Source organism: Rhinolophus hipposideros (genome assembly GCF_964194185.1).
Source record: "Rhinolophus hipposideros genome assembly, chromosome: 8".
Classification (NCBI taxonomy): domain Eukaryota; kingdom Metazoa; phylum Chordata; class Mammalia; order Chiroptera; family Rhinolophidae; genus Rhinolophus; species Rhinolophus hipposideros.
In genome coordinates this window covers 52,409,624-52,425,518 of record NC_138054.1, presented here as the reverse complement: position 1 = coordinate 52,425,518, position 15,895 = coordinate 52,409,624, and the positions used below count along the sequence as shown (strand labels likewise).

Sequence of the window (15,895 nt, the reverse complement as noted above, 5' to 3'; positions counted from 1 at the left end):
AGTCTGTGTATGTTTTTTGATCTTAAGTGAGTCTCTTGTAGGCAGCATACATAAAGGTCTTGTTTTCTTATCTATACGGCCACCTTACCTTTTGATTGGAACATTTAATCCAGTTACATTTAAAGTAATTTTTGATAGATATGTCATTATTGACACTTTATTATTCATCTTTTTGGCTTGTTTGTTTGCTTTTGGCTTAAAGAAGTCCCTCTCACATTCCTTGTAATACTGGTTTGGTGGTGAGGAACTCCTGTAGTTTTTTCTTCTCTGGGAAGCTCCTTGTCCTTTGATTTTAAATGATAGCTTTCCTGGGTAATCTTTGTTGTAGGTCCTCCCTTTTCATCACTTTAATTATTTTTTGCCAATCCCTTCTAGCCTACAAAGTTTCTGTTGAGAAATCACCTGACAATCATATGGGAGCTCCCTTGTAGGTAACTAACTGCTGTTCTCTTTCTGCTTTTAAGATTCTTTCCTTGTCTCTTTCTGCTTTTAAGATTCCTTCCTTGTCTTTAAACTTTGACATTCTAATAATAATGCATCTTTGTGTGGGACTCTTTGTATTCGTCTTTTTTGGGACTCTCTCCACTTCCTGTGCTTGTATATCTATCTCTTTCCTCAGGGTAGAGAAGTTTCCAGTCATTATTTCTTCAAATGGTTTTCAATTCCTCGCTCTCTCTCTTCTCATTCTGGTACCCCTGTGATGTGAATGTTGGTATATTTGATGTTGTCCTGAGGCCCCTTAAACTCTCCTCAGTTTTTTGGATTCTTTTTCTTTTTGCTGTTCCGATTGAGTGTGTTCTGCAACCTTATCTTCTAAATCACTGATTGATCCTCTCCGTCATCTAATCTCCTGTTGATTCCCTCTGATGTATTCTTCAGTTATTGTAGTCTTTATTTCTTACCAGTTCCTTTAATGTTTTCTGTCTCCATTTTTATGATTCCTATGTCTTTGTTGAAGTTCTCCCTGAGATCACTGAGCTTCCTTCTAACCAGTGTTTGGAACTCTGCGTCTGGTAGATAGCTTGTCTCCTTTTTGGTTAGTTGATTTTCTAGAGCTTTGTTCTGTTCTTTTATTTGGGAAATGTTTCTTTGTCTCCCCATTTTGGCTGCTTCCCTGTGTTTATTTCTGTGAAGGGCTGCTATGCCTCCCAGTATTGGCCTTACGTAGTTGGTGTCCTGAGTGATGCAGTGGTGCAATCTGCCTTGTTACCAGAGAATGGTGCTCCAGGTGTTTCCCTTGTGTGGGTTGTGTGTGCCCTCCTGTTGTACAGACTTGACTGCTGTTTGCATATCAATAGGAGGGATTGACCCTCAGGAAGATTGGTTGTAAGGACTGGCTATGACTACAGTGGAAGACCTTTGTGTTTGTCATCCTCGGAGTTGGCTGAATGATGATCTGGCCCAGTCTGAAGCTGGCCATTGGTACTGTCAACCCTGTGGCCTCTTGGGAGGAGACCCAAGTTTAGTTGCAGTCTCTCCTGCCTGGGCCCAACTGACATGAGCCCCAAAGCAATCCCAAGATGGCTGCCATCTGTGCTTGGCACATCAATGCCAAGATGTGCTGTGCTTGGCGGTGCCTTGATAGGCCAATCTGTGAATGAAGGCTGGCTGCCACTGGTACTGGGCTTAGGGCTGTGCAGCCAAAAGTAAGGGACACGTGGAAGCCAGATGTTGCTTGTTTGGGTTTTGTGAACCTTTGAGAGATTTTAGGAATGTCTACAGCATGAGCCACGGCAGGCCATTTATATGTTAAAGCCACTGGAAATGGCTAGGGTGTACCTAAATGGTGGGTGGAGTGTGGTTTCAGGGAATCACTAGGGTGGGGCAGTAGAAAGGTGATAGCCAGTTTGATGGAGACTCAGATATGGTGTCTGCCTGCACCAGCATGTGTCTGCGCTCATCTGCATGCAGGAAGTGGGAAGACTCAACACGGAAGCAATGGCTTCTCCAAGCTCCTCCCTCTGGGAGAAAGCCGCCCCTCCAGCCCTTACCCTGCAGCTAGACAATTCACTTCCTCCCCATATGTCCCTGGTGACTTTTGCCTTTCATTTGCTGCCCTAATGCTGGAACTCAGAGTGAGTGAGTCCATCAGTGAGTAAGTAAGGCTTTGTGTGCTCCCTTTAAAAGGAGTGCCTGGAAGTGCAGCCCTCCTCCCCCCCCCCCCACTTTGTCTCACTCACCCTAGTCACCACTGGTTTTCACAGCCAGAAGTAATGGGGACTTCTTTCTCTGGCACTGTAACCCTGGAATGGGGAGAGGCTGTGACTGCTCACTCCTCAAAAGGGACCTCCACAGCCAAGATATCCCTCCCAGTTTTTATGGGTTACACATGGGTGTGGGACCAGTCTATTTTTTTGTCTCTGCCCCTCCTACCAGTCTTCATATGGCTTCTTCTGTATGTCCATAGTTATAGGGCTTTGGTTCAGCTAGTCTTCAGGTGATTCTCAGTAATGGTTGTTCTGTGGTTTTGTTGTAGTTGATGTGGTTCTGAGAGGGGGTGAGCACAGTGTTTACCTTTGTCATCTTGACTGAAAATCAAATCTGTTATAATTTTAATCTCCATCTTGTTGTACTTAATTCTAGAGCTCCGTGAAGGCAGGGTCATGATTAGTTCATAGTTACATTCTCAGTGTCTAACACAGTGCTGAGCACAGGATAGGCACTTACGTGCTTCCTAAGTACCTGTTCATTGAATGAATGAGCCAGTCTTCTGCATCTGTCCTGAGAAACACTCACCGTTCTCCTCTTCTATTGTCTGGTTGAGGTGGTGGGTCTCCTCCTGTATGCGTTCCTCTAAGCTCCTCTTTCCTAAGCCAAAGTTCCTTAGTGTTGTCAGGGTGAACCTTCTTTGCTCCTTCCATACCTGGCCATTGGACATAATCAATCCTGAGAATAAGAAAGCCAACATTATAAAAAGAAAGCAAGCAATTGGTATAGAGATGTGTGTCAGATGGAGGGAAGGATAAGGGCATTAGGCATTTGAAAACTAAACAGAGAAATCACCCCAAAGCAATGGATATAATTGCTGGCATGTATTGATTACAATGCCAGAAATTTTAGTATTTCTTATGCATTATGTAATTTAGTATTCACAAAAACTCTATGAGGTAGATATAATTATTACTCTTGCAATTTTTAAAATTGCAATTTTGCTGATGAGAAAACAGAAACACAAGGGATAAAGTAAACTTTGCAAGGTCACAGAGTTAGTAAACAGCTGAACAGACATTTAATTTCACATCTGCCTGACTCCGAATCCCATACTTTGTTTACTAGTCACATAGGTATGAAGTCTGACAATTAAGTTCATGAACTCATCTTGGAAAAATGCCTCATTACTGAATATCACTATGGTCACTTTCAAAGTACTCCCCTTGGGAAGCTATGCACCAATGCCAGCATCTAGTCCACCTTTCAAAGAAATTTTGGAACTCTTTTTTCTGGAATGGCCATCAGGGCTGTTGTCATATTACCCTTGATGTCCTAAATGTCTTCGAAATGTCTTCCTTTCAATATTTATTTTATCTTCGGGTAAAGAAAGAAGTCATTGGGAGTCAAATCAGGTGAGTAGGGAGAGTTATTTGTTTATTGGCTAAAACACCCTCACAGTGTTGTTATGTAAGAGTCATGAATTGTTGGCAAAAAGTTCAGGTCATCTAACCTTTCAACACAGCCTTTGCACCACTTCCAAATAATAAGCTTAGTTAACTGTTTGTCCAATTGGTACAAATTCATAATGAATAATCCCTCTGATATCAAAAAAGGTTATTAACATCATTGCAAGTTTGTGAAATTAATTGTCAGACCTCGTATTTACGTATCTATGCTATGTTACATACCCTGTTTCCCCGAAAATAAGACCTATCTGGACAATCAGCTCTAATGTGTTTTTTGGAGCAAAAATTAATGTAAGACTCAATATTATATTATATTGTATTATGTTATATATTATATTATATTATATATTAAAGACCTGGTCTTATAGTAAAATAAAACTGGGTCTTATATTAATTTTTGCTCTAAAACACACATTAGAGCTGATTGTCTGGCTAGGTCTTATTTTTGGGGAAACACGGTATTAAAAATGCACTCATAGGTAAGACAAAATCCATACTTGTAAGAGACAAGTCATTTGTGGGTTTTATTGGAGAGGCCCCCTCTAAGCCTAGACCTTAACAGATGAAGAAATAACTGAAAAAAGCTAGAAATAATGAATATTTCATGTAGCCAAAGGGAAAAATCACACACACATCTTGGTGTGTTCAACAGACCATTTGTTTTATAACATAGGCAAGGCCACACTCCTTTTTGGCTCTTCACTTCCAGAGCACTCTTCAACTCTGGCTTTGGCCTCCACCATCTCAATGAAATGACCCTCTTTGCTGTCAAATCCAAGGATACTTTGCAACCTCATCTTACTTGGTTTTTCAGCAGCTTGAGATACTTCTTTCTTGAAATACTCTCTTCCAATAATGCTCAAAAAAACCACACTCTGCAGGTTTTCTTTCTAATTCTCTGACAGTAGAGAACTTCCCCTAACTTCTGCAATTTCATCTTCTATCAAATTCTGAAATGATGTAGCTCTTCAAGATAAGGTCTCCCTTCTCACCCTATACTCCTGCGAATTTTCATCAAGTCCTAAAATTTTAAATAACATCCATTGATATTGACCATCTATTTCTATCTCTGAGCTCCAGACACATGTATTCAACTGTCTGCTTGACTTTGCCAACTGAAAGGCATTTCAAACAGCATATCCAGGATTGAATTCATACTTTTCTACATAAACCTCACAGCCTACAAGCAACCAAACACCCTGTATTTCTCCAAATCTTCCTTCTTTCCATCATTTACCTATTTGTGTATCCAACGCAACACTTCATTCTCCCTCCATTCTCCTTCCGATTAGGTCATCATGTCTTACTGGATTTAGATCTTGAATCTCTTCAATCCATGCATCTTCACTGCCACTGTCCCGGTTTAACCTACTATATTGTCATTCCTTGCCATCTCCCTCATCCAATCTACAGCCTCCTCAAACCTAAAAGGCTAAAATAGTGTCTTTTTCCCATGATTCTGTTATCTCCATTGCAGACCAAATGTTTTTAAAATGGGCAGTGTAAATATGATGATTCCATCTTTACTGAAAACCACTGAAGAGCTTCACTGTTACTAGGATAAAAACAAACGTCTTTAACAAGTACTTACTTGCATTTATGGACAAGCTCAGCACCTTCATCTCCATTTAACTCTCTCCATTTAAGCTTTGTGTTTGCCTCATTGGCCACGTTTTCAGTTCCTCAAGTTCAATGTCCTTCATACCTCAGGGACTCTATATTCTATTCCCTCTGCCTGACTGTTTCTTTACGTTATTAAATTCATTGTCACTTATTTATGTAAGTTTTTCCATAATCTCAGCAGTTCATTAAATACCCTGGTAAGTATACTTAGCATCATAACACAAGGCTTTAAATTATTATAGTGAATTGACACTGACTTTTTCTCTGAATAGAATTGGACTTACACAAGAACATGGCGTTTATTAGTTTTACTCACTGTTGTATCCCTGATACCTAGCACTGTGCTTCCCACAGGAGATAATAACTAGAAGGAACGGATGTAGAGTTAACAGGTAAAATATTTCAAAGAGGAATTAGGAAGCACCTGATACAAATGGTGCCTTCGTAGAATAATAGAATTGAATTTAGATTTTTAAATGTTTAAATTTACTTAATCACAATTTAAAGTATTCATGCCAAACTGGTTTAACAAAGACAGGAAGGCTCGAGATACTCTGTCAAACACACTTTAATGAAAACACATAAGGAACTATAAGCAGCAAGAAGGAATTAATAAGCAGCAGAAAGAAGCAGATCCACATCCATTTCTAGAGGCAGGGGTCGATGGAAAACCAGAAAAAGCAAATACATCGCCTCTTTCTCTGCTATCATTGAATGATGGGTTACTTGTCAATCATAGCATCTAAAGTAGGTTCATGCAGGAGATGCAGCTTTTCCCAAATCCCTGACATTAATGCTCACCCTCCCGAATCCTGTGAGACGGTACCTTAAATAGGGAAATGTGGCAATCCAACTTCCTTTAATGGCAGGAATTTTATAATGGGCTTGTCTCTGGGGAGTGGTGGAGAATTATAGTCACAGAGGCACCTTTAACAGACGTTAAGAATATTAAACATATACATCTTCCATTGGTCGAAAAACATACCATTGTTCTTAAAGATATGGTCTCGGACAAGGGTCACAGCACGATTTACAAACTTTTGGTCCTGGTGGACAAGGGCTTCTTTGATTAAGGGTAATCCAGTTATAATAACTGTAGAGAAGCGACCAACTTCCATGCTTAAAATGTTCCCATATTTCTTCACATGCTGAAAAACAGTTCAGTAATGACAGATGAATATGCACATGTCTGTGTTTCCAGGAAAGAAGGGAGTGTGTGTAGCTGGGCAGCTTGTACTGAGGGCAGTCTGCATGTGCATGCGTGTGTGCTCACCTTGGTCTGATGGAAATGTCTCTCCCTGTTTCCTTTTCTCCTCCTGTCAACCAGACTTGAATTTAATTCACTGTAGAACATGGACATGCCTTATAAAACATTCATTCATGTAGTTAACCTACACGAATTGAGCAAACATCTACCATTGTCCTGAAAACAAGTTATAAAGCTATAACTATCATGAAATAAATGGGTCTCTAAACTCAAGCATCTTAGAGTCTAGTGAAGGGAGGGATTTCAACACATGTGACTCACCAAAGAAGGCTGACATCTGTTTAGTGTAAGTCTGGTGTAGCAACCATGGGCTTCTTAATAAATCATATCTGTTTAACCAAAAGAGAATGTCCCTTTTCTCAACGTGGATTAGAAGATGGAAAATTCATTGTAGAGCTGGGGTCAGGTCGGGAGAATAGCACTCTAGCTCCAGAGGCACATTCAAATCTCAGCTGTATGCTTCACTAGCTGTGGGCTCTGGAGAGAGTCGTTTCCCTCTTTTGAGCCTCAGCTCCCCAGCTATAAAAGGAAAAAATGATTCCTCCCTCAAAGGGTTCTGTGAGGTAGAATGACAGCAGCAATGTGAAAGGCATTTTGCTTCCTGGTACCTGGTGCAGAGCCACTCGAGTCTCTGAGGAATCTTTGGGCTCTGTGTGCAAAGGGATGTGGATGTATGCTCATGGTGACAGAGGACAGGCACACATGGAAGTGTGTGAAGAAGGCACGCGTGGTCACAGAGGGCCCCATTCCTGGGTTTCACATTAAGCCCCTTTCACGTTTTATCATACTCAATCTCACAACCACCCTAAGGTAGTAATGATTTTCCTTGTCTTTGAGAAACGAAAATGAGTCCTAGCTGAAGTAAGGTAGCCAAGGTGACAAAGCTATTAAGTGGTGGAGAGAATTTGGCAGGCATTATGTGAGATTGGAGGATGAGAACACGAACCTGAGTTGGTGCCAGGACCTTCAGTGGGTGAGTTTAGTGGGAGAGAGAATGAAAGTGAGAATGAGAGGGGGAGCGGTGAAGAGAATGGAAAAGCGTGTGGGTGTGTCATGAGTATGCACAAAGGTGCAGGTATGTGCAAGATGGTTTGAATAACAGTGAATGGACACCAGTCAAAGTCTTTCCTGACCTGTCTATTCAAGAGACGGCTTTCATAAGACCTTACCCCTTCCTCTTGTCTACTAGGCTATTGCTGGCGGTGGATGAAATAGAAGGGCTTCTTTTTCTCCAGGTGTCTGTGGCCCCTCCTGCCTGATTCCCAAGCACTTATGCTCCCCCATGTCACCCTTAGTGTCCAGAACCCCACCACCACCATCAGAGCAAATACAGTGGATTCAGTCTCATTCTACCCCCCTGCTCCCACATTAAAACACCCAGCCTGACTCAATCTTTCCATTGTTCTTATGTCCCAGAGCCCTCCACTAATCTTCGTTCATCTCTAGCACAATATGCCATGTCTTGATAGAAAGCGTTGAGACAAGATTCCATCTCGAGCTGGTCTGCCTCTAAAGCACATGTGTTTACTTCTAACAAACGGCAGGGAGTGGGGCCATGTAAATCAAGCAGGTTTTTTTATTTCATCTTGCTGAATGCCAGGATGAACTGTTCAGGCTTCATAAAAGGATTTCTTGATTACTCTAGGATATTCATTAGGGATGTTTTAGAACAGCTGAAAATCTCAGGTTAAGCCAAATGACTCCTACCTGATTATGAGTACTACCTAGAATATCAGCCTGTACTTGGAAGGTACTCTGAACTCCAGTAGTTGTTATGAAATAAAGTTCTTCAGAGTTCCAACTCTACCTGCTTTCTGCCACTGTATATTTCTAGACCAATACTACTGGATAATCTTTATGGTATTATCAGCTCTGTAAACATGGATAAGTCAAATGATCTCTTGAAGCCCTGGTATTGACTATAGTTATATATTACAATTTTTAAGTGTGCTGTACGAGGCACTGTGCCAATTGATTTATGTGGAAATAAGTGTATGACCCTCAGAAATCAGAGAAGTCTTTCTAATGTAGGGCATACTTTTCAATGTACAGCGTTTAATGAGTCATTAAAAAAAAAAACAGACAGTAAGGGAATGAAAGTAATTAAAAATAAGATGGTTCAGTGGGCTAAAACAGGCTTAAAACCAAAAATGAAAATAGAAAAATAAAGAGAAAAAATTAACATAAGAGCTGTAAAAGGCAAAGAAAAGTAATAGGGCACAGGATATATAATATGAGAGATAAAAATTCCAAATGTAGCATTAAGTAAATAATAAGGTGGAGTAAAATAATGTTTAGAATAAAGAACAATTAAAATTGGAGGGTTAGTGAGAAAAGAGATTGAAACATGATCATGAAGAGATATGAAGTTGAGAGAGATCCTGCTTAATTTAAGTCATTAACTCAAGAACCAAAAGACCAAAGAGACAAAGAAAGAAAAAGGAAAAGTAAGGAAGTGTGTACTGATTCTGACTCCTACCTGCCCTAGGTGAGAGGATCTGTTCCTCTGAACTCTCACCAGCAGTGAGCAGTGTGTGTGTGTGTGTGCGTGTGAATGTGTGTGTATGTGTGTGTGTGTGAGTGTTGGGGGAGGTGTGTGTGCAAGAAGAGGTGAGACTCCCCATTTCACATAACTATATTATAAAATGTCTTAATGTGTATTTACAGCTTTTATAGTAAAAAAGCATTTCTTTCCAATAAACCAAAAAGAAACCTAAGGAAATAAGGACTAAACTTTATAACAGTGGTTCTTAACCTTTTTTGAATCATAAAGTTTCTTGAAAATCTAATATTTAAGACATATATATTATAAAGTGGAGAGGGTAAAGGGACCAAAATGATCATAAGGTATCTACAGTCCACTTGAAGTGGTAAAATGTTGAAACTAGCAGACTTCATTAAACTATGTATGCATCTTGGGAATTTTTAGAGCAACCACTTGAAATAAAATACAGAGATATACTCAAAAACGCTAAATGAAAATTGAATTCTTAAAATAAAAAAATGTTCAAGTGACCCACAGGAAGACAGGAAATAAGAAACAGGCAGAAAAAAAGAGAGGAAAAAATAGAAAATAAATGAAAAAATGGCAGTCGTAAGATTATCATATCAATAATTACATTAAATATAAATGATCTAAATTCACCAATTAGATGTAATTGGCAGATACAGGCAGCAGATAACCACTTTGTAGCTCCAACCAGGTCACAAGAAGTGGGTGACCTAGGTCTGCACAGGATCGCCTCCAAGAGGCTCCAGAACCAACATAACTGGAGATTAGCTTCAGACCACAGCAGAGCACCACCCAATTAGTCCCTCAAATGGCACACATATCAAGACAGTCTCAACAAGTACCACAGCACTAGAGCAAATACCACTCAGTGGCATAAGCCCCTCACATAGCAGGTTGTATGCTGTGGATAGGACCAAATCCTATAGCGAATAAGCCTGAGGGTCAATCCCACCTACTCTCATGCCAATAGCCATCAAGGCTCAACTATAACAGGAGGGCACACACAACCCACATAAGGGATACACCTGGAGCACCCAGAACAGGTGACCACGGAAAATGTGCCAGGGCTCAAAGGTTACCTACTACATAAGGCCATGTGTCCAATTTGGGAGACATAGCTGATGTACCTAACACATAGAAACAAACACAGAGAGGAAACCAATATGAAGAAACAAAATAATGCATCTCAAATGTAAGAACAGGAGAAAACTCCAGAAAAAGAATGAAATGAAATGGAGGCAAGAAAACTACCAGATAAAGAGTTCAAAAGAATGGTTATAAGGATCCTCAAGGAACTTAGTGAGAACTTCAACAAAGAGACAGCAAGCATAAAAAAGAACATAGAAACCATAAAAAAACAGCTAGTCAGAAGTGAAGAACATGATAACTGAAATGAAGAATGCACTAGAAGGAATCACTAGCAGACTAGATGAAGCAGAGGATAGAATCAGTGATTTAGAAGGCAAGGTAGCATAAAATACCCAGTTATAACAGTAAAAAAGAAAAAAGAATCCGAAAAAGGAGGATAGTTTAAGAGACCTGTGGAACAACAATAAGCATAACTACATTCACATCATAGGGGTACCAGAAGGAGAAGAGAGAAAGCAAGGGATTGAGAAACTATTTGAAGAAATAATGGCTGAAAATTTTCCTAACCTAGCAAAGGAAACAGACATACAGTCTAGGAAGCACAGAGAGTCCCAAACAATATCAACCCCAAGACGCCCACACCAAGGCACATTATAATTAAAATGGCAAAGGTTAAAGACACAGAGAATCCTAAACTCTTCCCTAACTGCAAGGGAAAAGCAGTTAGTTACCTACAAGGGACCTCAGTAAAATTGTCAGCTGATTTCTCAACAGACGTTTTGTAGGCTACAAGGGACTGGCACAAAATATTCAACATGATGAAAGGCCTACAATCAAGGGTACCCTACCCAGTCAGGCTATCATTTAAAATGGAAGGACAGATAAAGGGGTTCCCAGACAAGAAAAAGCTATAGGAGATCCTCACCACCAAACCAGTATTACAAGAAATGTTAGAGGGACTTCTTTAAGAAGGAAAAAATAAATAAAATTATGAATAATAAAACAGGTACATATCTATCAACACTTACTTTCAAAGTAAATGGATTAAACACTCCAATCAAAAGTTATAGGACAGATGAATGGATAAGAAAACAAAACTCTTACATATGCTGCCTGAAAGATACATACACAGGTGGAAAGTAAATGGATGGAAAACATTTTTCATGAAAATGGAAACAAACAAAAATCCCAAAAGGCTGGGGTAGCAAAACTTATACCAGACAAAATAGATTTTAAAACAAATGCTATAACAAGAAACAAAGAATGACCCAGTAATTCCACTTCTGTGTAATTATCCATAGAAACCCAAAACACTACTTCAAGGGGACGTGTGCATCTATGTATTCATTGCAGCATTGTTTACAACGACCAAGATGTGGAGGCAGCCTGGGTGTCCATCAATAGAAGAATGGATAAAGAAGAGGTGAGACATATTTACTATAGAATATTGCTCGGCCATGGAAGGGAATGGGTTCTTGCCATCTGCAGTGGTGTGGATGGACCTGGAGGGAATTGTGCTGAGTGGAGTGTCAGACAGAGAAAAACAGATGCAATGTGATTTCACTTATATATGGAAGCTAAAAAACAAAATGAACCAACGAAACAGAAACAGACTTATAGATACAGAAAACGTTTTGATCATTGCTAGAAGGTAGAGAGTTTGGGGTGTAGATAAAAAAACAGGGGACTGGATTAAGAAGTACATATTGGTTGTTAAAAATTAGTTATGAGGATGTAGGGTATAGGGTAAGGAACATAGTCGATAATATTGTAATAACTATGTATGGTTTCAGGTACATACTAGATATGTTCGGTGATAGATGGGAGGTGTTGGAGGGCAGGGTGAAAAAGGTGAAGGCATTAAGAAGTGCAAAGTGTTAGTTTACAAAATAGTCATGGCAATGTAAAGTAAATCATAGGGAATATAGTCAATAATATGGTAATAATATGTAAATATGTATAGTCCCAGATGGGTACTTGACTATTCGGGGGGATCACTTCTTAAATTATATAAATGTCTAACGACATTTATACACCTGTACACCTGAAATTAATATAAAATAATATTGAATGTCAAGTGTAATTGAAAAATTACAAAAGGGGGAAAAGGTGAAGGGGAATAAAAAGTCCATATTTCCAGGTATAAAACAAGTAAGTCCTAGGGATATAACATACAGCAGAAGGAATATAGTCAATACTATTGTGATAGCATAGTATGGTGTCAGATGGTTGCTGCACTTTTACGGTGATCACTTCTTCAGTGAGTTAACATTTATAAATGTTAAATAACTATGGTGTACACCTGAAACTAATATAATACTGTATGTTAGCTATATTTTAATAGAAATCTTAAAAAACACGAAAACAGAACAAAATGAAAGGTTGACAGAATAAAAAAGTGATCCATCTACATGCTACAAGAAACTGATTTTAAATATGATATAAGTAGGTTAAAATAATACAATGGAGGAGCATAGATCATGCAAATAGTAATGAAAAGAGAGCTTATATGGCAGTGTTATATCAGACAGAGCAAAGTTCAGGCAAAGAACATCACCAGTGATAAAGAGAGATATTATGTAATAATTAGAGTCAATTCATCAAGATGGTCTAACAATTTTAACGCATATGCACCAAATAAAAGAGCTGCCAAGTACATAAAGGAAAAACTACCAGTATTCAGTAGAAAAATAGACAAACCTGTAATAATAATTGGAGACCTCAACGTGAATCTCCTAGTAACTGATACAATCAGTACATGAGAAGTCAGCAAGCGTATAGGACAACAACGCCATCATCCAATAAGGTCTAATTAACTTATAGGAACCCTGCCCAACAACAGCAGAATACAGATACCCAAGGTTAGAGGCCCAGACCTCCTGCTCAGTCACAAATCTGCACATAACTAGTGCACATTTTTTTCAAGCATGCATGGGACTGTATCCTGGGTCATAAAGCCAAACAACATATTTTTAAAAATTGAAATTATACTGACTGTGTCCTCTCACCATAATGGAATCAAACTGGAAATCAATACCAGAAAGAAAACAGAAAAATGTCTCAGTATTTGGAACTAAATGACACATTTCTTAACAAGGGTACAGGTTTAGGAGCCTAGCTTTAAAATTCTGTGACTAATCCTGTAACTTAGTGGTACCAATTGGGTGTTTCTCCCAGAAAGTGATAAAATCTTCTCCACCAGCACTTGAGTATATGTGGGCTTGTGTTTCAAGTGCTCCAAGCATTTCTAGGGAAAGGGGAACTAATATTTTTTGTGCACCTACTATAAGCCATGTTATATTGACCATTCACTGTTTTATTTAATCTTCACAACCACGTCTCACAGTGTTGTGTCTCAGCAAGTTACCTGTGCAGAGAGGCAGGAAATCAGTTGAGGATTTTTGAGAAAATGTTGGATGTTGGAGAAAAATTTTCAGGAATTCAGAGTGGCCACAGTTAGGGAGCCCTGATGGGAGATGATTATAAAGAAGTGGAAAGAGTCTGGGTCATAAGGGTTCCACGGGCTCCCTAAAAAGTCTGAACTCTCTTAAGGAGCTCTAAGAAAATGAAAGCTGAGGAATGCCATTTTTAAAGGATTACTTTAAAGAGAGTGGATTGCAGGGAAAGAAGGCTGAATGTGAGGGGCCCAGTTGTGGTGATGGCAGCAATTCAGTTCAAAGTGGTGACGATTTAGTCGTAGTATCATTTTACACATGGGAAATGGAAAGTACAGCCTTTGGGAAGGATAATAATATTACAGAAGACAGGGAGATCATATCACCATAGGCTGCTGCGATAATATTTAACATGACACAATTAAATGCATTAGAATGTGACATGCCTAGCACACTTAAATCGTCAACAGTTAACGATATTTCACGCCTAGAAAGGGAAGGTTTCAGAAATCATGGCAGCTGACAGGGAGGACAGCAAGGCTGAAAGCGGGATTTACCAGGGTAATGGCATTAGCGGCAGCGCCACCATCCTCCTGCCCTCGGTCCCCAGGACGGCCCTTGTACCGCAGGTCAGGGTTAGGGCTCAGCTCAGCACCACCGCCTTCTCCTACCTGTTGAAGCGACAGGTGTGGCTCCTTAAAGCCCAAGTCGAAGAAGTTTCCAATGATAGGTAGAAGCGGGGGTCCAGGCGGGTAGTTGCTGGGACGCCGCCTTTTGAAGTAGTTGGCAAGGAACAGAAAGACGACAGCACCCAGCAGGAGAGAGCGGGGATTGAGGAGTGAGCAGAGGGCCGCCACCAGGCAGCCCATCGCGCGCGTCTGGCTCCGAGGTCCACTAAGTCCACTGCAGTCTGGAGTGGTGACAGTCCTGGCCTCCCTGTTCCTGTGCTCGCAGCGAGGCCGGAACTCCCAGTGTCAGCCCGCGCGCCCCTCCCCGGCTCTGTCACGCCCCCTCCGCGCTGCTAGTCGCCAGGCGGTTTCCTGGCCTTGAACTTCGCCCGGCTCTCCCCCAACCGCGCCCTGGGAACTTCCCTTCAGGCTCCCGTGGTGCCAGGCTGATGCCAGGCGCTGGATTCCTAGGGGAACCCACAAGTTTTGGAAAGTCTTTCTCTGAGACCGTTGGGGCTCTTGGGTTTATAATTTCAATGCATCTCAGGGAGAGCCACAGACACTTGAGCTGGAGTTTTCAATCTCCTTCTCAGCCAGGGATCAAGGATCTGAACCCATCCTGGTCAACAGTCACCTGTCATTTCTTGGGCAGTCATTATATGCCAGGCAGCTCAGTCACCTCTTTACATAAATTGCTTCATTCTGACAAAATTAGGCAGGTACTCTTCTGCCTCCTCATCTTGCAGCTGAGGATACAGAGAAGTTAACTACCAAATAGTAGTGAATGAATGAATCAATCACCGGCCTGCAAACCATCTAAAAGAGGTCCTGTATTTCCAACTGTTTTGGAGATTAAAAATCATTACAGCACAGGGCCTAGTGTTGCCCCTAGTTCTTAGCAGGTGCTAATTAACACCGAAGGGAAGTGTCTTTCCAAAGTCCAGAGGGAGATACTGGTCAGAGCTTAGCTTTTATCCTTCCAGTCGACATCTTCCTATTTTACTCCAGTTGTTAGCATCCACACAATGTTACTAATATTTATGTAACTGTTATTTTTAAGGAATTATGGTACAACTGCTTTTTAAAAAAAACCTCTGTATTACGTGTTTGAGATCTCTCCAGGTTGATGCATGTGGCTTTAGTTCGTGCACTTTAACAGCCAAGTACTGTTCTATCACTGCACCACAGTTTAAAATTGAGGTGTAACTGACATATAACATTATATTAGTTTCAGCTGTATAACATCATGATTCGATAATTGCGTACGTTGCAAAATGATCACCACAATAAGTCTAGTTAATCTCTGTCACCAAGTATTGTTAGAAAATTTTTTTTTTCTGATGAGAACTTCTAAGGTCTACTCTCTTAGCAACTTTCAAATATGCAATACAGCATTATTAACTGTAGTCACCTTACGGTGCATTACATCCCCAGGACTTATGACTGGAAACTTGGATCTTTTGACTCTGCTCATTTTGCCAATCTCCAACCTCCACCTATAGAAACCACTAATCTCTTCACTGTGTCCATGAGATTTTATTTTATTTTATTTTAATTTTTTTAAAGTTCCACGTATAGGTGAGATTGTATGTTATTTGTTTTTCTCTGAGTTCACTTAGCATAATGCACTTGAAGTACACCAATGTTGTTACAAATGATTTCATTCTTTTCATTCTTTTTTATGGGTGAATAATATTCTTTTACACACATACACACACACACCC

The 15,895-nt window shown here is 40.1% G+C and overlaps 1 protein-coding gene across 1 annotated transcript in view; it reads right to left on the bottom strand.

Annotated features, from left to right (window-relative positions):
* CYP2J2 (cytochrome P450 family 2 subfamily J member 2) overlaps positions 1 to 14,569 on the bottom strand; it is a 32,181-nt gene extending 17,612 nt beyond the window's left edge. Inside the window, exons 1-3 of the mRNA XM_081057520.1 lie at positions 14,175 to 14,569; positions 6,226 to 6,388; positions 2,737 to 2,886 (exon numbers count right to left, since the gene is read on the bottom strand). Of these exons, the coding sequence (XP_080913646.1) occupies positions 2,737 to 2,886; positions 6,226 to 6,388; positions 14,175 to 14,372 (511 nt within the window). The 5' untranslated portion in view covers positions 14,373 to 14,569. The remainder of the gene's footprint in view (positions 1 to 2,736; positions 2,887 to 6,225; positions 6,389 to 14,174) is intronic.
* Positions 14,570 to 15,895: the final 1,326 nt, after the last annotated feature.